Source organism: Balaenoptera musculus, chromosome 16 (assembly GCF_009873245.2).
Source record: "Balaenoptera musculus isolate JJ_BM4_2016_0621 chromosome 16, mBalMus1.pri.v3, whole genome shotgun sequence".
Taxonomy (NCBI): domain Eukaryota; kingdom Metazoa; phylum Chordata; class Mammalia; order Artiodactyla; family Balaenopteridae; genus Balaenoptera; species Balaenoptera musculus.
Genome location: NC_045800.1, coordinates 58,133,288 through 58,157,950, shown reverse-complemented (window position 1 = coordinate 58,157,950; position 24,663 = coordinate 58,133,288). Strand labels below are relative to the sequence as shown.

At 44.1% G+C, this 24,663-nt stretch overlaps 1 protein-coding gene across 5 annotated transcripts in view; it reads right to left on the bottom strand.

The window, feature by feature from the left end:
- Positions 1-24,663, bottom strand: part of KCNMA1 (potassium calcium-activated channel subfamily M alpha 1) — a 745,231-nt gene that overhangs the window by 58,760 nt on the left and 661,808 nt on the right. For all 5 annotated transcript variants that reach the window (XM_036829453.1, XM_036829449.1, XM_036829450.1 and 2 more), the window contains 3 exons: positions 19,040-19,163; positions 14,525-14,749; positions 10,792-10,984 (listed from right to left, as the gene is read on the bottom strand). In XM_036829453.1, the coding sequence (XP_036685348.1) occupies positions 10,792-10,984; positions 14,525-14,749; positions 19,040-19,163 (542 nt within the window). The remainder of the gene's footprint in view (positions 1-10,791; positions 10,985-14,524; positions 14,750-19,039; positions 19,164-24,663) is intronic.

Genomic DNA, 24,663 nt, shown 5'->3' with positions numbered 1-24,663 from the left:
TTTGGGATGGAAGCCAACAGCCCTTTCAGTTACAACTGAAGAAAAATATTTTAGCGCTGAGCTTTGTTCGTAGGGTGGGTATAAAGAGGAATGGTTTCTCCCCCACCACCGGCTCAGAATTGAGAGAGAATATTGTGGTAATGAAATGTTATATGGGAGCAGCTGAAAAAAGGCTTCTCTGATTTCAGGGAGGGAGGACAGTGTGTGTAGGATATGTGTATAGGTATGTTTGCAAGTGAGAGCAGCCCGGATGTGCAGGGGGTGAGGCTTGGGGGAGAGGAGGAAGGGAGAAAACTGGGAAGGGCAGGGGTTGAGGGGTGACATGGGAGTTGAAGATGGGGGTGGTCTGTCAAATTAATGGAAAAGCCAGATGTGCAACTGCTCACCCCAATGCAGGCCGCTCCCCATCTTAGACACAAAGACAATGCCATTCTGGAAAGATGTGAAAGTTTCCACTAAAAGACCCATTTTGACCCCAATCTCGCCAAACAGCATAGCTCTCCCTCTGGAGTAAGAAAGTAGATCTTCTAAAACACAGAGCTCTATGTCATCAGAATCAAGAAAACACCAGAGACCCTCAGTTATAAAGGACCACAGAACTCCTCTCATCTACTTTCCCCGCCATCACAAAGGTCACACCAGGATCTTCCATTTGGCAAACAGTCATGCGGTGATAGGACACCCACTACATGTTTAGGCAGCCTTTCTTATGTGGGATTAAAATCTGGTTCTCCTTAATCATTAGCCATCGATCCTGGTTTTGTTCAATGGAGCAGAAGATGGCCCTTTTGGTCCCCTAGCCCCATTCTCTTAACCGCTGAGCAAGTGACACGTAGTCCAAGCATTTCCCCATTCTGGTCGCCCCCTTGGCAGCACTGCCTGTTTGTCAATGCCTTCCTTCAAATCTTCATAGATCTTGACACACTCCCTCTCAGACTGGCCAGGATGAACCCAATCACTGCCCCAAATAAATTACACCTCTATCAGCAAGGTTTATCCAGCCTGTCTTGAGTAATTATTTGAAACTTAATGCTCAGCAGTCTTCATTCCATTCCATCCCATGGATTTTGTCCCAAAGTTCCAGTTTAGGAAGGCCCTTTTGAATCCTGACTTCTGTGATCCAATATAATTCAGAGATCTTAATTCACATGATCTCCCCCGTATATAAAACAGAAGTCACGTTTTCTTCCCTGAAAGAGTAAAAGCTATCTCAGACTTCAGGATGTACCCTATGCCCCCAATTAATGCTGTCTCTCCAAGGACTACAGCCATACTTCCAAAGAAAAATGTCATTCCCTACTTGAGGCTCTTAACCTTTGTTGAAATTCAGACAAAGGAGAGCGTCTGCTTATATGTGGGCATCACTTAGTGTAACTGTGCCTGACGGTCACAGAGGGCTGTAGGAACTAAGGTGTGTGTGTGTGTGTGTGTGTGTGTGTGTGTGTGTGTACGTGTGTCTTGTGCTTGTGTGCCTGTCGGTGTGTTTATGTAAGTCCACTATAATTTTTTTAAACTTGTGGTTGTAAAGAGGCATAAAATATAGACAAATTAATTTAGAGGAGGCAAGAGAAAGCAGGCAGCAGACATCTGTCCCAAAGTTTGAGACACATGCTCCTCCCTCCCCAGGAGCGTTGGGAACTCAGCTCAGCTGAGGCTCGGCGGCTTGTACCAATGGCTCCCTCTGTCCTTTCCAAGGTGCTCCCCAGACTTCCGCCGTTCAACTCCCTTTCCTTATCCTCTCCCCTGAGGCTCTTCTCAGCCCCTAGAGCATGGGCAACGGGGCGGATCTCTAACTGTGACCCTCTCCTGGATTCAGGACTTCATCTCCACCCATCTGTTTTTTCAGGTTCACCTGGATTTTTCCACCAAGTCCGTGGGGAAATGGATCATAACTGAAACCCAACACAACCAACACTGCTTCGTCCTGCAGCCAACCCCTCCTCTCCGCAGGCTTCTTCCCACGAGCAGCCACTGTCGTCCATTACCGGGAAGGAAGCTCACGTTCACACAGTCTGTTTTACACCTACCCATCTTACCCTAGACCCTCCCCTTCTTTTTCCAGTTCCGGGTTCCTGGTCTCCTCCTGGGTAACCACTGTTCCTACCCAGTTTCCCTGCATCCTCTTCTTTCCCACTCCGAACAATGCTTCACTAGGCTGCCAGGTCAATCTTCCTAAAGTTCAGGTCCAATCCCATCACTCTCTTGCTTTGAAACCTTCCGTAGCTCTCTGGTGCCCACTGAATTACTTACAGCTTCCTAACTCACAGACTCATAAAAAATGATTTACAGCTTCCTAACTACAAAAAAGAAAAAGTTTCTCAATGCCCAACCCACACTTCAGCCTTCTGTCCCCCTGCTGCCTGACACACACACTGTGTTCCTGCCCAACTGTACTCACTGCTGTCCCTCAAACATGTCCCCATGTACCTCTGCCCCTTTCCCTCTGTTCTGCTCTCTGACTGCAGCCAGATCTGTTTGTTTCCAACTGCTGAAATCCTCTGCTTTTTTCCCAGAGTGTCTCTCAAACCCACTCTCTTTCTCTTCCTGTCCCTAGTGTTAGTCTCCAGAGATGGTAATTCTCCCATGGGGAGCAACCAGCATTCCGAAGCAGAGTTATTTATTCACCTAGGAGGTTGCAAAGACCGGGAATGTGCTTTATGACCCCTGACTCCCCGGCAGTGTCTGCCGTGCACAGTCTGGGCACGTGACAGATGCTTAGTAAATGTTCATGGAATTGGACTGACACCTTCAGGACAGGTAGCATGCATCAGATGAATGCACAGCATATAACAGGAAAAAGAACAAGAGAGGAACCCTAACACCAGCATCCAAATTTAGCCCAGGCATGGATACACACCAGCGCCATCTTCTTGAAGAGACCCAGGGACTGGGAGGAACTCCGTGCTGGCTTTGAAGGTGGGCAGCGTTGCTGTTTAATAGCCGTGGAGTGCTGGCTCTCAGCCCTGCCACCTTTCAAAAGCTGTGGTCAAGAAGAAGGCCTGGGGCTTCCCTGGTGGCGCAGCGGTTGAGAGTCTGCCTGCCGATGCTGGGGACACGGGTTCGAGCCCTGGTCTGGGAAGATCCCACATGCCGCGGAGCAACTAGGCCCGTGAGCCACAACTACTGAGCCTGCGCGTCTGGAGCCTGTGCTCCGCAACAAGAGAGGCCGCGATGGTGAGAGGCCCGCGCACGGCGATGAAGAGTGGCCCCCACTTGCCGCAACTAGAGAAAGCCCTCACACAGAAACGAAGACCTAACACAGCCATAAATAAATAAATAAATAATAATTAAAAATGAATATCTGCTAAAAAAAAAAAAAAAAAAAGAAGAAGGCCTGTCCACAGGGCAACTAATATCCTTTACTTGTCGCCTTGAGACATATGCCAGAAACAAGATGACAAACGTAGCCAGTTGGGCAAAAGTCAGAGCCTGGTTTCCCACTGCCTTCCCCTACCCCTTTTCTCCACTTAAGGATTTTCAGTATTGGGAAAGCTAATGATCAGCCACAAAAATATGAAAGGAAGAAGGTAGACCAACAGGTTTAAATAACAGAATTGTTATAAAGAAGCAAAATGATTTAAAGGTGAGGATTCCCAGGAAGCCAGGAAGACTCAGGTTAAAATGATTACTTAGCTTCTCAAAGCCTCAGTTTCTTCCTCTTTAAAATCAAAATAGTAACCCTCTTACTTCATACACGTCCTCTGAGGACCACCTTGGGCAGTGGTTCTCAACCCTGGCTGTACCTGGGAGCCATCAGGGAACTTCGAAAACTCCTGATGCCCGGGTTGTACCCCCTACCAGCTAAGTCACAACTGCTAAGGGGCAACCCAGGCGTTGATATTTTTTAACATTTCTCAAGTGATTACAATGTGCAGGCAAGGGTGAAAACCGGTGATCTAAGAAACGTCTGTTGTCTTGGTTGACAAAATACCTACCACATAACAGCAGGAAACATTCATGAAGCATAAGCATTATTATTATGGTTGCTGGTGGTGGTGCTGGTGGTCGTGCTGGTCATGGTAGTGGTGGTGGTGCTGGTGGTGAAGAGACGGGCTCTGCTTTGGGCTCAGAGTCCTTGTGGAGAAGAACTGTTTTAGCGTGAACATGACCAAGATCTGTTCTGGCTCTGCAAGGAATATTTCATCCTCTGAGGTCATCACATCCTCTCTCTAATCAAACCTCCCACCCTTTGGCACTCTTTTACTCCACGTGCCCGTTCTTTGACCTCGCAGAGATTTATTTCTTGCTTCGTTTTTGGCCTCTCTGCCTAGAAGCCCCAACTCTGGTTTAACTTCTCCACCTACCGTCTTAGACCCTGGGACACTCATTTTAATATTCTCTCAACAGCACCACGGAATCCTTTGCCTCCTCCGAATCTCCATCCCAAGCTAAAGCCAAGTTCTAGTTTCTGTGCTTTTTTGCAAAGCACTGCAGAGAAAACTGCAGGGCAGTGCTGACTGGTTTTAGCATGGTTCCAACCCCAGCTGGTCCTCACCAATGCTCACGGTGCTTTCACCTAAATCCAGTCCTTTTCTTATGTGGTTCCCATGGTGTCTGCTCTGAACCTTTACCACATCAGTTCCCTGTCCCAACTGACCCACTTAACTCCTCAAGGAAAGCCAAGTTGGTTGCTTCATGAAGAAAGGAGGGGCCATCAGACTGAACTTTCCTCCAGCTTCATCTTCCCCATCCAGCCCTCTGACTCAGAGGAACAAGGATCATTCCTTCTTTTTTAAAGGACACATCGTCTCTCCTGCTTCTCTCTGGTTCCTCCTTTATTGTTTAACAACTCTCTCCTGTAGCTTCAAACTTTGCCCCTCTATGGGGCTTCACCCTAGCCTACCATAGCCAACAAATATGGTGTATTTCTCCCTCTTCTAAAAACAAAAAGGAAATCCTTTCTTTGACGAGCTCCTTTGAAATATCCTATTTCTCTCCCTATCTGCACTTGAAAGAGTAATATAGGAGCTCCAATTCTCACCTCCCATTAAGGTTTGCTTGCTTCTACTGGCAACAAGCTACTCAGCTGCTCTTGCTAAGATCACTGGGAACTTCCTGAGGGTCAAATGCACTGTTGCCATTTTTAGGCCCTCATCTACTTGACTTTTCTGCGGTATCTGACAGTGCTAATCACTGTGTCCTTTCAAATCAGTTCAGCCCAGCAAATTCTTCTGGCATGCCAACTCTGTGTCAGGTCCTGCGCTAGAGGGACTGGGGACACGAAGATTAGCAAGATAAGGAAGAGTCTTTGCCTCTCAAAGAGCTCAGAGTCTGCTCAAGAAAACACACACAGCGAGAAATAATTAGGATACATCCTAGACCGCGACTCTGGAATTTATTCAACCCTCTTCTCCTTTACCTTCATACCACCTACTCCTACCCCCCAAAATCTGTGTCCTCAGCCCCTCTCACTGGATTCTCTTCCTCTGTTTGTCCCTTCAAGGTTGATGTTTCCCAAGGTTCCACAATGGCCCCTTTTCTCTTAGTTGCCCTGCCTTGTCTCCCTGGAAAATATCCACTCTCAAGGCCCATACACTGTCCATCACCAACGACCTCTGAGTCTATAGCTTCAAACCTAACTTTATCCCTGTAACCATATGTTCTTATTTCTCACTGGATATTCTCCAGAAAATTTCAACTCAAATGAACCAGGACCTAATTGTTTTACCTTCTGCCCCAAGCTTGTTTCTCCTCCTGGGTCCTTTGCGAACTTAATCGTTTTTACATCCACCCCGTGGCCAACCTCGAAACGCATTCGCAATTCCTCACCCTTGCTTATCCATACCTCCTTCCCACCAACTAGTCTTCAACAGCTATTCTATTTCAAATCTATCTCAATTTCTGTCTTGTCCTCACAACTAACATCACTAAGTTGTCCTGTCAGCCCTCATCTCATCCCTTCTAGTCCATTGCAGTAGTCTTCTCATATAGCTCATGCCACCATCTCTTTCCACCTCTAAACCATGCTCATATTTTTGTCTGCTATCTTTCTAAAAGATGGATTTAATCATCATCTTCTTATAAATCCAAACCCTTAGCAAGGCAGTAAGCCTATGCTCTAGACCTGCACTGTCCAATATGGTAGCCATTTGTGTCCTGCGTGCTACAGTGCCTGAGACATAGTGGTCACTCACTTATTCCTCTTTCTTTCCCTTAAGACTTACCCTTACTGGAAGGTTAAGCAGGAAGAAAGTATAAATGCTCATTTCATAACTCAATATAAAAGCATAATGGCAAAAAACTAAAAATAGAACTACCACATGATCCAGTAATTCCACTCCTGGCTATATATCTGAAGAAATCGAAAACACTAATTCAAAAACATACATGCACCCCAATGTTCATAGCAGCATTATTTACAATAGTCAAGATATGAAAGCAACCTAAGTGTTCATCAATAGATGAGTAGGTAGAGAAGATGTGGCATATATACACATACACACACACACGCACACACAAATATTAGCCATAAAAAAGGATGAAATTCTGCTATTTGCAACAACATGGTTGGACCTAGAAGGTATTATGCTCAGTGAAATAAGTCAGACAAAGGCAAATACTCTATGTTATCACTTATATGTGGAACGTAAAAAATAAAACAAGTGAATGTATGTAACAAAACAGAAACGGACTCACAGATATAGAGAACAAACCAGTGGTTACCAGTCAGGAGAGGGAAGGGAAAAGGACAAGATAGGGGTAGGGGATTAAAGATACAAACTTTTGATACTATGTATAAAATAAATAAGCTACAAGGGATACACTGTACAGCACAGGGAATATAGCCAATATTTTATAATAACTTTAAATGGTGCATAATCTATAAAAATATTGAATCACTCACTATGTTATACACCCGAAACTAATATAACATTGTAAATCAACCATCATACTTCAACAACAAAAAAAGCATAATGGGAAATTCAATCGCATGAGCCTTCCTTCCAGGTTCTGATTCAAGTGGCTCTCTGAGAATAGACCCTTCCTCCCTCTGTTCACCCGCCTTTCCAAGATCTGACTCAGTTCTTGTCTTTTAGAACCACAGGGAGAGAGTCTGGCAAGAGCCACCGTTGTACCAGCTGATTTAAATTGAAATGTTTTCCCCAGATAAATGCGTGCTAAATAATACACCAGCTCTCCAGCCAAAGGGAAGTGACAGGCGCTCTGTAAATAAAGGCACTTAGTTGCTGGTAAAGAGCTGTAAAGTGGTTCTGAGCTGATGTTTGCTGACCAGCAAGAAGTGGCTTCACCTGCTTTATATAATTGTCACTGCAGTCTTGCCTGCTGTATATTAAAACTGCATCTCATAGACCCAACTGTCACATCGGATATACCATCCAGCATGGGGTATGCCACCTTTCTCTGTAATTGTTTTTGACAATCAGCCACCACATTTCAGATCTTTTCAGAAAGTATCTGGTCCAGAATCCCTAGGCTGGGCCAGTCCTGACACCATGTGGGCTAGAACAGTGACACTAAAAGGGAATGTGAAAAGACAAGAGGGAAAAGAGGTTTTGTGAGTCTAGGAGAGCAAATAACATGCAGTGGCAAGTGTCTGAACACAAATCCCAGTGAAGGCTCTACCTCCTCAATGTTAAGACACATTTTCTTGTTTCATTTCATGTTAGAACAACTCGCCATAAGGTTGCATGAATACTCTGGCCCAAGAGTACACACATCTGTCCTGGGTCCACAGTTCTGTCCTGCTGTGTTCTGGAGAGATGGTAACAGAGCTCTCAAGACAAAACAAAGGAATGGGTTTCATAAGGACTACAGAATAAAGAGTGATGAAAGGTGGGGTGTCAGCGGCCAGAAATCTCTGTAGTTACCTCTCATGGGGAAGTTAGATTTGTTCCCCGAAGTGAAAATAGTAAGACGAAATCCATTTTGTATTCCGTAATTCCAATCCACTTGGAGTTCGGTCATGCCAAATGCCCAGATGAAGGGTGACAGAAGTATTTGAGGACAGTGGGCGTTCCGGTGGGTCACAAGGGTCTCAAGGAGGGGGAGCAGCCGGGAATCTCAGCTCGTCCATCTGACCCCACGGACTGGGACGAACCTGAGGCGCGGGCTGTACAGCGAGCAGCCAGAGGTGAACTTACAACGCTCACCCATCGGGGAGGAAGCAACCTCCCGCGCTGATGGCCGCCACTGGACCACTGCTTTTTGGAAGGTCAGAGTCGCCAAAGGGGAGTATTAGAAACCAAGGACAAGAGAGGAGCAGACAGAGTAAGAAAACGATGGGAAATATGGACTCAGCGGGGCTACAGCTTCGACAGTCTCTCATCGAGAGCCAAACAGAATGCTTGCTGGCTACTGGGGGATGTACACTCCACTCCACTCCAATGCCAACCAGGAGTCTCGGAAAACCACCACCGGCCATAGGGCACATCCTCTGCCCCTTCTCGGGTGTGTGTGTGTGTGTGTGTGTGTGTGTGTGTGTACAAAATAAGAGCCCTTTTTTGTTTTTTTTTTTGCAGGAAAAAATGAGTTCTCTTTTCCTTTCTTCCTTCTCTCCCTCCAAGACCTACTATTCTTGCTTACTCCTGTGATAAAAACAGTAAAGAAGTCTTTTGAGAATCGAGTAAGTGTTTGAAGAGGGGAGGGGAAGCATTTTTTTACCAGTTTGGCCATCAAAAGGATCTGACAGGCTGGGATAAGGTTTAAGAGAGCTGGAAGGAACACCTATGTCGGATGCATATGTGACTATATTATATGTTGAGATTCTAATCTAGGACCTTGAAAATCACGATTATTGAATTGCGAGGAAACAGGCATGCTGGGGTAAGGGAGTCTTTTCCTGCCCCTCCACCCCCTATTTGGTTCCATCTCCACCTGGAGGGTGCACTTCCCTCTGCTAGCTCCTGCCAGGAGACGAGGCGCATCTAATGGGGTTGGTCAGTGCGTTCACTGGACCCAGTGTTGTTAGCGTAAAGATTTATTGTGCCTTAAAGCAGTGCACACGAATCACCCGCGGACGCTGTTAGGATGCAGATTCTGACCCGGTAGGTCTGTGTGGCATGAGTCTGCATTTCTAACAGTCCCTGGGTGATGCCCATGCTGGGGTGTGGGTGGGAAGACACACAGTGAAGATCAAGTACTTAGGGGCAGGAACTGAAAGCTAGCTTGCCTCTTCCCCCTCCAAGAAGGCCAGCTAACTGTCTCCTCCCATCCTTTGTCACCTCAGCTCCCTGAGCAGGTCGTGCAGGACGCAGGGAAGAGTTAAGGCTCCTTTCTTAGGGCCTCGGCGCATTGCTCTGTCCTGCGGGCACCGCTGAGCAAATGGAAACCAAGATTTAGATTTGGGGGGGGTGGCAGAGGAGGCTGGAGTGGAGATGTCAAAACCAAGCTTCAGGCTGTATCAGCCAGGGTTATGTCAAGATAGAAGCCACTCTATTCCAGGTACGATGAAAATTAGAGGTTGACACAGCCATGGGCAGGGCTGGAGGAGCAAAAGTCAAAGAGGCCACCATTAGCCATTTCACTTGCAGCACCAAGGGGAAGGTTCTCTTGAACTTCACCAGAAGGTGCTGTGAACCGCAGGACCCTCGGGGAAGCCCACACACCAGTCTCCATCTCTAGCAGCAAAGCCAGTGGTTCTCAAAGCTTCCCCTGAGAGCTGCTTTGAACCCTGCAGCTGCCTCCAAAAATCAAGACTGTTTTTCTCTTCCACTTTCCAGACCTCGTCCTAGTGTCCCTCTCTCATTGGCAGACTCCAGCCCAGAACCAGGCAGAGAAGGGGCTTCTAGAAATGATTGTTTCTGGCTTCGCTGCAACGTCGAGGGGACCTTAGAAGGAGGTGGTAGTCATGCTGAGTTGGCAAAAGATAATGTAGCACGTAGGTCTAGGCGGCAGGATCGAGCTAAGCTTTATCATATCAGTAAGATGGTGCTTCATAGCCCAGCGGCTACAGTTTTTGTGGGCTGTATGCCCTCTATCTTTACTCCTGGAATGATGGCATTCAGGTCCCCATCAGGCACCCGATGCCACCTATCCAGTAGACCGCCTACGACAATGATCCTACAGTTCATGGCAAGCCCACACAGAGGTGTTACTCGGCGGAAAACGCGTCACATCCCATCCTGCCATGGCCCTGATTAGTGAGGTGGTTTGTTGCAGGATTTTTGCAGTGCTGCCTCTCTGAGACTCCTGGACAACATCTTTACTTGGAACCATCTGCCCAGGATCCCAGAGCAAATAACAGGGAAGATCAGGGCAGAGCAGAGATGGCAGATGTGTGTCATTTAACACTGTCATGCCTCCTATAGAGAACGCATGGGCTGACAAGTGTCACCTTTTGCGAAATGACTTTCAGTGTCCATATACCCCCCCACCCTCCAGAGACCACTGTCCCTTGGTCAGCCGATGACAACGCAAAGCTCAACACCCCCATGCAGCTGTAACAACGGCAAAGCTTAACACAGGTCAACGGCAAAAACAGATGCTGGGGAGAAACGCGGGGGATTGTTCAGCCAGCATCATCTCAGCGCTCTGACATTCAGCTGGCGACCCTGGTCCTAAAGCCACTGTTTGGGAAGGCTGAGGGGGTGGCATTTAAAGGCTGGATTCGTTTTGGGGAAGACAGCCTATTGAGAGCGTGGGTGTTAGGGTCTCAAGCCCACTGCCCGGGCTGGCAAGAAGAGGCAGCAGATGCCCCTTTGAAAGCCACGGCAGCCACGGTGTGTTTCTCTACCAGGCAGGCTGATGCGAGCCTCTCTGGATTACGGGGTGAAGGATATCCCTCTTGCCAGCCCCTGTCCCCCATAGGCACAGCAGACGGGCTGCCCTTACCTTGGGAATTAGCCTGCAAGACCCCGATGCTGTCATCAAACTGCATAGATTTGATGTTGAGCGACGCCAAGATGCATTCCTTGTCCTGCAGCGAAGTATCATCAATATTATTCTGATTGGCTGACAGGATAACGCACATGTCACAGAGGTTGATGTTGACGGCCCTTAAATCAGCCCGACTTAACGGCGTACCCTTTGGCATAGAGGAAAGAGAGAAAAAAAAAAAGGAGAAGCAAAAGTGAGACTGAGGAACAAGAGGGAAAGAGGGGGGGAAAAGAATAAAAACAAATTAAAGATTGAGCTGGAGCTTTGGGAAATTATTTAACAAGTATCTTTTTTATGCCTTGACATTAAGCTGGCCTAACTACATTCAAGGGAATAGGAGTTGTGTGTTAATCTAAAGGGTAGTCGGTGCTGATGGCAGCATTTTAGGGTCGCTCTCGATATTCAATCAAGCTATTACTAACTAACGAGGGAGAGGAATTATGCCATGGTTCTGTATCTTCTTCCTGCCTGGAAATTGTCTTGATTTAAGTAACTGTCCTGTGGCAACCTCTGGCTTTCAGAATGTAACGAGGGGGTGGCTTTCAAATGCCTGTTTATTTAATAGCAGGTCACTTCTGTCTCAGGCAAAAAGACAGCAGCTCCAACTAGAATTCCCAAGGCAGCCAAGAGGAAATAGCCAGGGAGCACGGTGTGATGAGGTGGGGCTGAATTCGGAGGATGTGGGAGCGAGTGGAATTAATGTGCATCTTGCAAAGGGGATACGGAAAGGGGTGAAGCTTCAGGTGTATGATTTTAATGCATATTTTCAGCAAGAGAAAAACAAGGAAATCACCTAACTGTCCAAGAACAGAGGCATGGTTAAATACACTATCAGATATATATATACAACGGAAGTCTATGCAGCAGGTAAAGGGATTGAAAGACCTCTCCATGTAGGTATTGCCTTGGAAGCATCTCAAGACAGAGGAGCAATTGAAACAAATAAAAAAACCAAGTTCTAGACAATTCAAAAAGTATGATTTCATTTATGTAAAAAGGAACCCACAGAATAGAACTATATATGTATGAATGTATTTATAAATGTACGTACACTCAGAGAGAAAGTTCAGGAAAAGTACACACTAAACTAATAACAGTAATTACCCCGGGGAGGGAAATAAGATTGGGGGTGAAGGAAAAGTTTGCTTTTGACTTTATATACATCTGCTTTGTTTGAATATTTTATAACAAGAACATACTTGTATATTACTGGAGTAATTAAAAATAAATAAGCCAGTAAACAGATTTTTTAAAAAATCCCATAACAACAAAAAAACAGTGGAAACAAATTCCCAGATCAAGGAGGTAATGACAGAGGCCAGGAATGCAGCCACTGGTCAAATAGAAGGGTTAGGGTTGGAGGAGAGGGACATGACCCCCACCTGCTCTGTGTCCTCGGGGGGGGGCGGCCAGAGAAGAACTAATCAGGCCATCCCATGTGATAAGGCCCCAAGGGCATGATTTTGGAGTTCACTGCCAGCCACCAGCCTCCTTGATCCTCCAACCTGAATCCAGCTTCTGACTTGCCTTCATGGAGACCTGAGCTGTCTTCAGCTTACTGACTGTGTAGGGAGAGGGTCTGTCAACTGCCTATGTCCCTGGATGCCTTCCTCTCATTCTCTTTCCTGGAAAGGGGGCTTTGAGAAGATTGGACTTGGCTGCAGAGATCAAGCCCATCAGCCCTCTTTTATGACTCGGTGGCAGTCAGGATTCTATTCCCAGCCTCCAAAATGTAACTGCAAAGTGGAATTATGGAGGAAGAGGCATTTGGTGCTACGGGGCTGGGAAGCTACTAATTCCAAGCTCCGGAGGAGGATCTTTTGAGAGAAGGAGAAGTCTCCCCCTTTTTACTGGGGTCTTTTGGTACAAAACAAGTCTGACCAACTTCCTGTATCATTTCACCAGTGTATAAGCCTCAATTGCCTACATCATATTCTTTTAATTTTCACCTTGTAGGGAATCCACCAGTAATTGTAATATAAGAAAATCCCTATGCAGCTGTACACGCATGATTTCAAAACTCAAGAAATACAAATGACACACATAGAAACACCTTGTGTTTCTCTGGGCTGGTCCTATATCTGGGGCCCTGTTTAAACAATGAAATATGTGGAGACATAGGTGAAGGCCCATTTTGTACCAATATGTTGTGTTCAAGTGTGATAAATTTTGGAGGGTTTGAAAAGGCCCTGCAGATAGGAGAACTCATTCATATAGATGTAGGCAGATGAGTGGATGTGTACAAGAGCATACAGAAGGAAACACACACAACAAACACACACACACACCTACACACCCAACACTATACACATACACACATACATAGACTCCTGTACCCCAGAAAACTAATAAGCTCTTTACAAAATACTTTTAGACCCTAGTCCATTGTTCCCAAACACCATGTGGAAGAGCACATGTAGGAAAATAATCATGGAAATACGTAATCACAACTATCATGTTTCTGGAATTAGGTATATATCTGTTTATGCTCTTGTATGTATATGACTATTTTTCTGCAGGTGACTATTTTTAACCACATGTGTTCACTAAGTCAGTGAATTTGGGGCCCAGCAGCCAAAAGATATCTGTCTATATTTTTCTCACTTCTTTATACATTTATTGAGTGTCCACTGCGCCAGGCATACGTTAGGACACATGGTATTGAGAGCTACGAATGGGCATTACTTGTGGATTGATTCTTATGTCTTCCTTATTGAATTATATTACTTGACTCTTCGTTTTCCATTTCCGAGGTTCTAGAAGCTGATAATAGAAATAACAAATTTCAGCTCTGTAAGTGGGAAAAAATCCAGACTTCTTAAAATATAGAATGAAATTTGTGTTCCTGTTTTAGGGATGTGAACTTCCAAGAAAAACGTTTGGAGTGTAAGTGATATTTGCATGGATTTGTGACCTGGAGAACTATATCAAAGGTTGAAATGTACAGTGCTCTACAATTATTTGAAAGTTTATGGAAAATATATTGATTAACGATTGGGAAGTAGTTAGTTATGTGACTCCCAAATCATGTATCCCATGCCCTCTCATTAAATTGTGGAGTCCCAAATTGTTCCTTTTAGATTTGGGTCCTAGTGTTTTGTAATCAAGAACATCACATGCACACATGTGCACACATGTATACACACACACACACACAATCTCATGAAAACATTACTGGGCTTCTAAATGACTGGGAGGGAGGGAAGGGTTGGCCAGCAGAAGGGGTTGGCCTTTTGTACAACAGAAATAAAGAACTCTGTTAAATACATTTAGCTAAAAACAGAACATGGTAAAATAAGATTTCTCCAAGCATTCATAATGTCATAAATAAAGTGATATAAATAGTTCCTTATGTAAATTCTGCTATAAGTACTATAATATTGCAAAGCTCTGGGTTTGGGTAGGCAAGAGAGAGACTGTATAGACACTGATATGGTTAATACGTTTGATACCAGCTAAACTCCATGCCTGGTGAGTGACTGAACTTGGCTGCAAATCCCTTTTAATAAGGTGTCCCAGGGTTTGGATATTCCTAGACAGAGCATAGGGGAAGGGCTGAGTCCTCAGGTCCATAACCAGATGAAGAAGCAGAAGCACGATCAAAGCTACAACCACTCTATCCATCTGGGATTTTTCTTTTGTGAATGAAAAGAAGAAGAAAGCATTGATAATGTGACCTTGGACTTACAGGCAATATGGACACTTTGGGAAAGTTATGAAGAGTCTCCCATTCCCGCTTGAGGTACTCAATGGAACCCACAAACACGATGTGCTTGAGCTCGTGGTAGTGAAAGTTGCTGGCACGGAGTGGCATCACCAGGTTCCGGAGGCCAATCAGGGCTGAACTGACATCGCCAAAGATGCAGACCACCACGTGGCCACTCAGGACGGTCATAGCGGCTTCACTTCGAGTCTGCCGGAGGGAGAAGGGCACAGGCATTGGAGAGAAGACCTCATGGGGTTGTGAAAAGGACTGAAAAAATCACTTGTGTAAAATACCAAGTAAACAATTGCTGAGTGCTTACTATGTGCTATTATTTTTTTAATTTCTTCATGTTATATACATGCCATATATATTTATAATTAGAGTATGTGTGTATAAATTACATTGGTGGAATAAGTGCATGCAAACATATATTCACACATATCACTACCTTCTCTGAGAAAAGATTTAAGGAAGATATGCCATCCATACATAAGAGCAGAACTTTCAGGGGGAAAATAAGAGGGAATAGCAATATTTATGTCATTCGGAAAAGGAAGTCTTGGTTTCCAGGAAATTGTTGATAAAATGAGCTGTCTTGTCGGCTTCTGTTGCTGAGATGATGATAAAACAGTCAGACCCATGCTGGCCTCGGCTCGAGAAATGAGTTCCAAATTCTAGACTCATCATTGGGATCTCATAGGACATCACTGCATCAGTAGGTAGAACATGATATCCTGAGCCAGGGGCTGGCAAACTCTGGCCCATGGACCAAATCTGGTCCGCCACCTGCTTTTCTATGGCCAGTGAGTTTAGATTGGTTTTTATGTTTGAAAATGGGTTGAAAAAAAATCGAAAGAAGAATATTTCATAATATGTGAAACTTATATTAAGTTCAAATTCCACCAAATTTTATTGCAACACGGCCAATCTTACTCATTTAGGTATTGTCTGTGGCTGCTTTTTTTTTTTTTAACATCTTTATTGGAGTATAACTGCTTTACAATGATGTGTTAGTTTCTGCTTTATAACAAAGTGAATCAGTTATACATACACATATGTTCCCATATCTCTTCCCTCTTGCATCTCCCTCCCTCCCACCCTCCCTATCCCACCCCTCTAGGTGATCACAAAGCACCGAGCTGATCTCCCTGTGCTGTGTGGCTGCTTCCCACTAGCTATCTATTTTACGTTTGGTACTGTATATATGTCCATGCCACTCTTTCACTTTGTCACAGCTTGCATTACAAAAGCAGAGGTGATTAGTTGTGACAGAGACCGTATGGCCAGCAAAGCCTGTATTATTTATTATAGGACCCTTCCCAGAGAGAGTTTGCTGATCAATGTCTACTGCTGCCTTGGGGTTTCCAGGGACATGACTGGAGTGGCCACCCGTGTTAAGTCATCAGAGGAAGACTCCCAAACAGCCACTAAAAGGATCAGAACAGCGAGGGCAACAAACCCATGTCTTCCCCCAGCTTTAGGCCTGTATTTACAAAGGAGACAAATGAGAGAAGAAATCACCCCAGTTAGAGCTTCCCAGGAAATGCACATGATTAGCTACCGCTGGCCCCTCTGCTCACTGTGTTCATGCAGAAAGTAACACAGGAGGCCAGTTGTGCGCCTTTCTCTGCCTCTTTCTGGTCTGGTGCCTCCCATCTTGGCTTTCTTCCTCCCTGTCCACCCACTGCATGTCTGGGTGGCCCCATGTGGCTTACGATGCTTTTGGGGGAGGCATATGAATGTCCCCTGCACATATCAAACTCTGCTCGATTTAATCCCTAGCATTGACCAGTGTATTGATTGTTTAAATGCCAATATTGCAATTCACGATAAGGTCAGGGTTATTACAGTAACCCCCAAGGAGACGGAGAAGCAAGCTTTCACTCCCTGATCGTTAGACTAAAGCAGGGGCTGTCACCATTATTGGTTTCTCTCCACAACAGTACAGGGACATCTCAGACGGAGGGCATAAAAAATGTCTTATAAATGGTGACCAAGGAGAACCCACTAGGGAGTCACACCCCACAACACTGCTTCATGGATGACGCCTGGAGTTAGTTATCTTGGCTGCATGGAAGTGTGTGTGCCTAGGTACCACCAGCAGAGGGTCAAGCAGTTTGTAATGTGCTGTGATGGGACCCCTGATTAATTTTAATTGACCAGGTCATCTGGGAGGCTAGCTCCCTTCAGCAAGCCTGAGGAATACCAAGCGGGTCCAGAATAGGGGCTGGAAATCTAGAATAGGAAGGTAGGGAAGGCATCAATTAGCAGAGTGGCCAAGGCACAGGTGCTGACCACAGGAAATTAGATCTGGGGACCAAAACACCAATCCTTAGACCAGCCACAGCAATATCAACTGGAGAACCTGGTAAAGATCCCAATTCCTGGAACTCAGCCTTGGGGAGACTGATTCTGCCAGGTTTAAGACGCAATAGAGAAACTACTTATGTGTGTATCTTGAGTTTCCTACACATTCTTCAAGGCCTAGTCCAAGTGGGGCCTTAATAGCCATAAACCCCTTCCAAGATCAACTGTTTGTATCCAATAAGACTTCCCCAGCCACTTAAACACATACTAGATTCAAACAGCACTTTGTGCCTCGTAACGCTTAGCTTTGAATATATTGTTTCATGGTACATTTATATCTTTTAATTAGATGGTCATTTCCTCAAAATTACGGCCATCTCATGTTTTCTAACCCCCAAAGCAGAGAGTATCCTGTACCCAGAAAGCATCCCCATGTTGCTGGCTCTTCCAAGCATTCTCATCTCTGTGCAGGGTTACTTTAGAGAGGGCTTTTTGGGCCACACTGTCTAAACAGCACCTCTCAGTCCCTTTCTAGCCTACGACCTCACTTTATTTTCTTCATAGCACTTTATCAATATCTCAAACGTTATTACATATTCATTGCCTACCTGGAGATCTGGTCTTTGCCCCCACTAGAACAGAAGCTCTGCGAGACCAGTCGTTGTCAGGGGTTGTACCCCCAGCAACGAGAACAGTGCCCAACATGTAATAGGTTTGTTATAAATGTTTTGTTGAACGATGTTATTTTTCAGGTGAGGGGAGTAGTAACTGGCCTCACTAAACCCTTTGGTGCCGGCAGGGGGCTTTGCACTCCTCAGGATTATCTAGGCAAGCCATTAAAACCTTGGATCCCGCAATGCCAACCAAGCCTTTGACCTGTCCCCATGTGGGTAACACCAGGATGAGTTTATATCCCTAGAGCAAAAGTGGGGCAGATACAACATCAGAATGTAAATACATGGAGCAGCTTTGTGATGAAAACCATTTGCACTCCTTGGACAGGGGCTGTTTCCTAAGGATTCTGACTTTCTGTGCTTTTGTCTGTAACTTTCACACCTCCCAGACAGCCTCCAGCACAAAGCTGTATTGGTTCTTAATGCTCGATTAAAATTAAATTGAGAAATCACACACACATTCAGATAAAACACAGGGAAAAATCTAGTGGATTAGAGCACAAAGCCATTCTGAGGAACTGGAACAGTCCTTTCTTAGGAAGGGTGGCCATGACATCAGAAATGATAGGATTTTCCTGGTTGACATAAAGGAGCAGGCCACAGCAATAAGGGGATTAGAAAGCACGAGGGAGAAAGAACCCTTCCATCTGAACTTCCTGATTATTAATCCATTTTTCATGGATTAGCAAGACAATAAACGGTAGGAAAGCCGATGAAGGCATTAGAGCCTAAAGCTGTTAATCGGACAAGTCTAAAGAGTAGAGTGGATTGTTATCTACGCTGACCTTCTTGGGACAGACCAGAAGAAGCCCACTGCTGCTACTGAGATGAGTCAACCAGGAAACGGGGCTCTGAGCCCCAGCCTTCCCAAGGTGGACCATGGTCACCCTTGTCATCATCAGCAAATGTGATTTGCCTGCCTGCATCGTGTGCTAAGAAGGATCACAGACGTGCAAATCAATTATCTGGAAGGATACGTGACACTGTTATAAACAAACGAGAATACAGGTAGCATTCAGATTTCTTCATGGCATTTAATATATAATAATAATAATAATAGGTAAGTTTATGGAGTCCTATAAACTTATTAAAACGTATGGGTTTTAATCTTCACTACAATCCTATGAGTTAGGGTCATTCTCATTCCATCTTCTTACACATAAGAGATACAGTATAAAGGGCTCAAGTTACTCGTCCAAGGCCACACAGCTAATGGCACAGGCAGGCTCTGGCCCCAGAGCCATGTCCACAGGAGTTACGGTACATACTGCCTCCCATGATGCATTTCACACCCTATGGTAATGAGCCAATACATATTCAGTGATTGAAAATTCCACTCTCAGGTCATGTTCTGATGAGAGTTCTAGCTGTTTCAATATACGTCCTGAATATTAAGTATCAAAAATAATCAGGCGCAGGGACTATCACCCCACCATCCAGTTAGGAAAATCTCATTCCTAGTAAACATAATCTGGGACAGACGCGGATGGCATCAATTCTGCAATCTGTCACTCACCAGGATGACTTTCTCTATCTCCTTGGGTGCACACCAGTGAAACATCCCAGTAGAGTCATACTTCTTCACGTTGGAGTCCATGTTGTCAATCTGATCATTGCCGGGAATTAACAAGGGGTCATGCCTGGGGAGAAAAGGACAGGAAAACCGAAGTGGAAAATGTGATAAATTATAAATGGAAAGTGCCCCCTGCGTTACATCTCAGAGGAGATGAAAGATGCAGAGGAAGTGGTTGTCACTGAAGGCCACTCTTTTGCTTGCAGAACCCATCCTTTGAAAGATAACTATCTCAAACCACCACCACCTCCTGGACACGCAGGTGACCTTTGTCAGGTAGTAATTCTGCCTTTCTCTCCCATTCCCCTTTTTCTAAAATGGACTTCACATCATTTTGTGGATTAAGTCTCCCTTCTTATGGATGTCTCACTCCTTCTATTCTCATTTTACCAGCTATCCAGTCTCTCCATGAGACACACACACATGCACACACCCTGAAGTATTGTTATTAGCATTGGCAATGAAGAGGAAGGAATAGGAATAGAGCCTCACGCTGACTGACTGGCATGAGGATGGAAAGCCAATTACTCGCTCTTTCTGACTACAACTTCTGACGTGATGCTCTTCGCAGTAAAAGCTTTAACAGGCTGCACTTTAAATATTTTAGCAATTTGCCCAATCAGATTTTGCTCTCCCTGGCTGAAGCCCTTTAAAGATTCAGCAGCATGTCACTTCAGAGCAGATTGACTACCAAATGCCCGCATCTGGAATACATGATTTCAATACTAAACAACACCCTCTCTCCTTGCCTTGACAACTGTATTTGCACTAACTGTCCAATGATGCTCTCCCCCACCCCTACCTTCACCTTCCAACTGCCACACTCCTTAGATGAGAGCCTCAAGCTCATAGGCATCTTAATAAACTTGTCTTGAATTCTCAGAGCTACAGTCATCCTCTCTTGCCTTGTTTACTAGTGGAAAAGAAAGATACCTCTACAGAGGCCTCCCCTCCAGTGGACGGGCAGAGCCTTACCAATAACCTCAAGAATTACAATAGAATCAGGCAGCTCTAACAAGCTTACAGCATAAGAAATATCATCCTGCATCTTGGCCCATATCCATTGTCTAGATTCTATCTCTGATAGAGATTCTGCACCTCTGTTTTCAGGGAGGCATTTGGGTTTCTACAAGAATGACTGCATAAAATTAGGACAATGTCCCAGGCATAGTTGGCTATCTGTGCAGTGGAGCCATTTTCCCTGAATAATCTTGTCAATTCAAGATAGAAAATAAAACTAAGTTGAAATTCCAAAATTTACTGTAAAGTGAGTTTACCTTTTAAACCATCTATTTCAAGCATTAAAGAGTGAACTTTATTTAGTTCTTAGTATTTCTTTCTCTGAAATTTCTCTGATATTTCTCATTTGTATGTTTAGAACAAAGACAGTGGGATAGCAATCCCTCCTACATGGTCCAGAGACCTATTATTAAGTCTTCAGGATCTCTACCATGGCCCTCCTAATAGGCCTTCCAATCCCACTTAAGATGGGAAGACTCTCACTGCATTTATTTATTCCTGAGAATTTTCTTTTAGGCTATACCAAATGACAAATATCATGTGAAGCCATCCTGCAAAGTTATCTTCAATGAACATGCTAGATTACTATAGGAACTGTCATATCTGATCTTAAAAGGAGAAGAACAGTTAGCTCGGAACAACATCTCAGTTGCTGGGTTGCTGGAATGTGAGAGGTGTTGTAAACCAGCAGGTCACCTTTCAAATACTGAGCTCAGTCAAAAATGCTAAAATAAAAAGGCACTTGCTGATAAGAATGGGTCACAGATCAGGGCAAGATCAAATTTGAATATTTTTGTCCTTGAAGACTCTTTAAGAGTTCTATAGATATCCACTACCCACCATAAAGAAGAGGTCTGAGAAAATGAAGAGAATGGACTCTTTCTTCCCAGCCCTAGAAGAATGTATTTCAGTTGGAAGAGGACCTTAATAAATTTGCCCTGAAGATACAGAGCCAGGTTGTTTGTTGGTTGGAGAGGAGGTATTATCTCAGGGAGATCTGAGACCTGCCCCCAGTGTATTCAGGATTTATAATCATATAATATTAGCAAGCAAGCAAATGATGTAGTAAGCTGGCCAAAATTCCTTTCAGAAAATATGTGCTTTGAGGGAGAGGAGATACATTTTGATTCCCTGTATTTTTGGGAAGGAATCATCCCTTGGTTACTCTGGCCTCCAACCCTCATCCTAGAAAAGTAAATAAGGTGGGAAGATGCCGAGTTAGCATCTCCCCAATCTCCCCACAACTAGGGCACCTGCCGGCCGCTGGTGGAGGACCCTGATGCCCAAGGAGATGGGAGGAACCCCCAAGTGAACTGGTAGGACATGGGGGGACTGAGGGGGGAGGAGAAGTTGAGGCCAGACAAGATTGGTGCCCCTGAGGCCGGGGAGATCAGGAAAGGCAGGCAGGAGGGGCCCTCGGGAGGAGTGGGAGAGGAGCATAGGGCTACTGCCCCGCCCACTCGGGCCAGGGAGTCTGCTGGGCCCCCAGGTGAGGTCCCCCGCCCTCTGAGACCAGGGGTGGGGGGCACGTCTGAGCTCCTAATGTTCCGTTGAGCTTAAGCCTCACCCCCCACAGCCCCCAGGGCCTTTTCCAGCCCAGTGGGTCCTGAGCATTGGTCCCGCCCACCGCCCAAACCTCACCCTTGCTTAGGCCCTGCTCTCCACAGCCAAGGCCTTTTCCCCCTTTTTAAATTTTCCTTTTCCCTCCTCCTCTTTTTTACTATTGTGGTACTGTTGTACCTTCCGGTTGTTGATTCATCTATATTTTTATTTTTATATTCTTTCTAACATATCTATTAGTTGCCTAGTCTAATTTTATTTTTTACTTTCTTTTTTTTTTTTTTTTCTAACCACCCCACACGGCTTGCGGGATCTTGGTTCATGAGCCAGGGGTTGGGCTGAAGCTCCTGCAGTGGGAGCTCCGAGTCCAAACCACTGGACTAAGAGAGAACCTCAGACCCCAGGGACTATTCATTGGAGTAAGGTCTCACGGAGGTCCTCACCTCAGCACCAAAACCCAGATCTATCCAACAGCTTACAAACTCCAGTGTTGGAAGCCTCAGGCCAAACAACCAGTAAGACAGGAACACAACCCAACTCATTAAAAAAAAAAAAAAAAGTGAGATGGCAGAAAAATATGTCACAGATGAAGGAGTGAGGTAAAAACCTACAAGACCAAATAAACGAAGAGGAAATAGGCAATCTATCTGAAAAAGAATTCAGAGTAATGATAGTAAAGATGATCCAGAATCTAGGAAGGAGAATGGAGGCACAGATTTAGACAATACAAGAAATGTTTAACAAAGATCTAGAAGAACTAAAGTACAAACAAACAGAGATGAACAACACAATAACTGAAATGAAAAATACACTAGAAGGAATCAATAACAGAATAACTGAGGCAGAAGAACGAATAAGTGAGCTGGAAGACAAAATGGTGGAAATAACTGCTGAGGAGCAAAATAAAGAAAAAAGATTGAAAAGAATTGAAGACAATCTCAGAGACCTCTGGGACAACACTAAACACACCAACATTCGAATTATAGGGGTCTCAGAAAAAGAAGAGAAAAAGAAAAGGTCTGAGAAAATATTTGAAGAGATTATAGTCGAAAACTTCCCTAACATGGGAAAGGAAGTAGTCACCCAAGTCCAGGAAGCACAGAGAGTCCTATACAGGATATACCCTAGGAAAAACACACCAAGACACATATTAATCAAAGTAACACAAATTAAATTCAAAGAAAAATATTAAAAGTAGCAAGGGGAAAAACAAAAAATAACATACAAAGGAATCCCCATAAGGTTATCAGCTGATTTTTCAGCAGAAACTCTGCAGGCCAGAAGGGAGTGGCAGGATATACATAAAGTGATGAAAGAGAAAAACCCACAACCAAGATTACTCTACCCAGCAAGGATCTCATTCAGATTCGACGGAGAAATCAAAAGCTTTTCAGACAAGCAAAAACTAAGAGAATTCAGCACCAACAAACCAGCTTTACAACAAATGCTAAAGAAACTTCTCTAGGCGAGAAACACAAGAGAAGAAAGAGACCCACAAAAACAAACCCAAAACAATTAAGAAAATGGTAATAGGAACAAACATATCGATAATCACCTTGAATGTAAATGGATTAAATGCCCCAACCAAAAGACACAGACTGGCTGAGTGGATACAAAAACAAGACCCATATATATGCTGTCTACAAGGGACCCACTTCAGACCTAGGGACACATACAGACTGAAAGTGAAGGGGTGGAAAAAGATATTCCATGCAAATGGAAATCAAAAGAAAGCTGGAGTAGCAGTACTCATATCAGATAAAATAGACTTTAAAATAAAGACTGTTACAAGAGATAAGGAGGGACATTACATAATGATCAAAGGATCAATCCAAGAAGAAGATATAACAATTATAAATGTTAGGAGAACCTCAATACATATGGCAAATGCTAACAACCATGAAAGGAGAAATTGACAGTAACACAATAATAGTAGGGACTTTAACACCCCACTTACACCAATGGGCAGATCATCCAAACAGAAAATAAATAAGGAAACACAAGCTTTAAATGACACAATAGACCAGATAGATTTAATTGATATTTATAGAACATTCCACCCAAAACTGGCAGCACACACATTCTTCTCAAGTGCACATGGAACATTCTCCAGGATAGATCACACCTTGGGTCACAAATCAAGCCTCAGAAAACTTAAGAAAATTGAAATCATATCAAGCAACTTTTCTGACCACAACGCTATGAGATTGGAAATCAGTTACAGGAAAAAAAATGTAACAAACACAAATACATGGAGGCTAAACGGTGTGCTACTAAATAACCAAGAGATCACTGGAAAAATCAAAGAAGAAATAAAAAAATACATAGAAACAAATGGCAATGAAAACACGACAACCCAAAACCTATGGTACGCAGCAAAAGCAGTTCTAAGAGGGAAGTTTATAGCAATTCAATCTCACCTCAAGAAACAAGAAAAATCGCAAATAAACAATCTAACCCTACACTTAAAACAACTAGAGAAAGAACAAAGAAAACCCAAAGTCAGTAGAAGGAAAAAAATCATAAAGATCAGAGCAGAAATACATGAAATAGAAATGAAGAAAACAATAGCAAAGATCAATAAAACTAAAAGCTGGTTCTTTGAGAAGATAAACAAAATTGATAAACCATTAGCCAGACTCATCAAGAAAAAAAGGGAGAGGATGCAAATCAACAGAATTAGAAATGAAAAAGGAGAAATCACAACTGACACTGCAGAAATACAAAGGATTATAAGAGACTCCTACAAACAACTACACACCAATAAAATGGACAACCACAAAGAAATGGACAAATTCTTGGAAAGGTACAATTTTCCAAGACTGAACCAGGAAGAATTAGAAGATATAAACAGACCTATCACAAGTAATGAAATTGAAACTGTAATTAAAAATCTTCCAACAAACAAAAGTCCAGGACTAGGTAGCTTTACAGGCAAATTCTATCAAACATTTAGAGAAGAGCTAACACTGATCCTTCTCAAACTC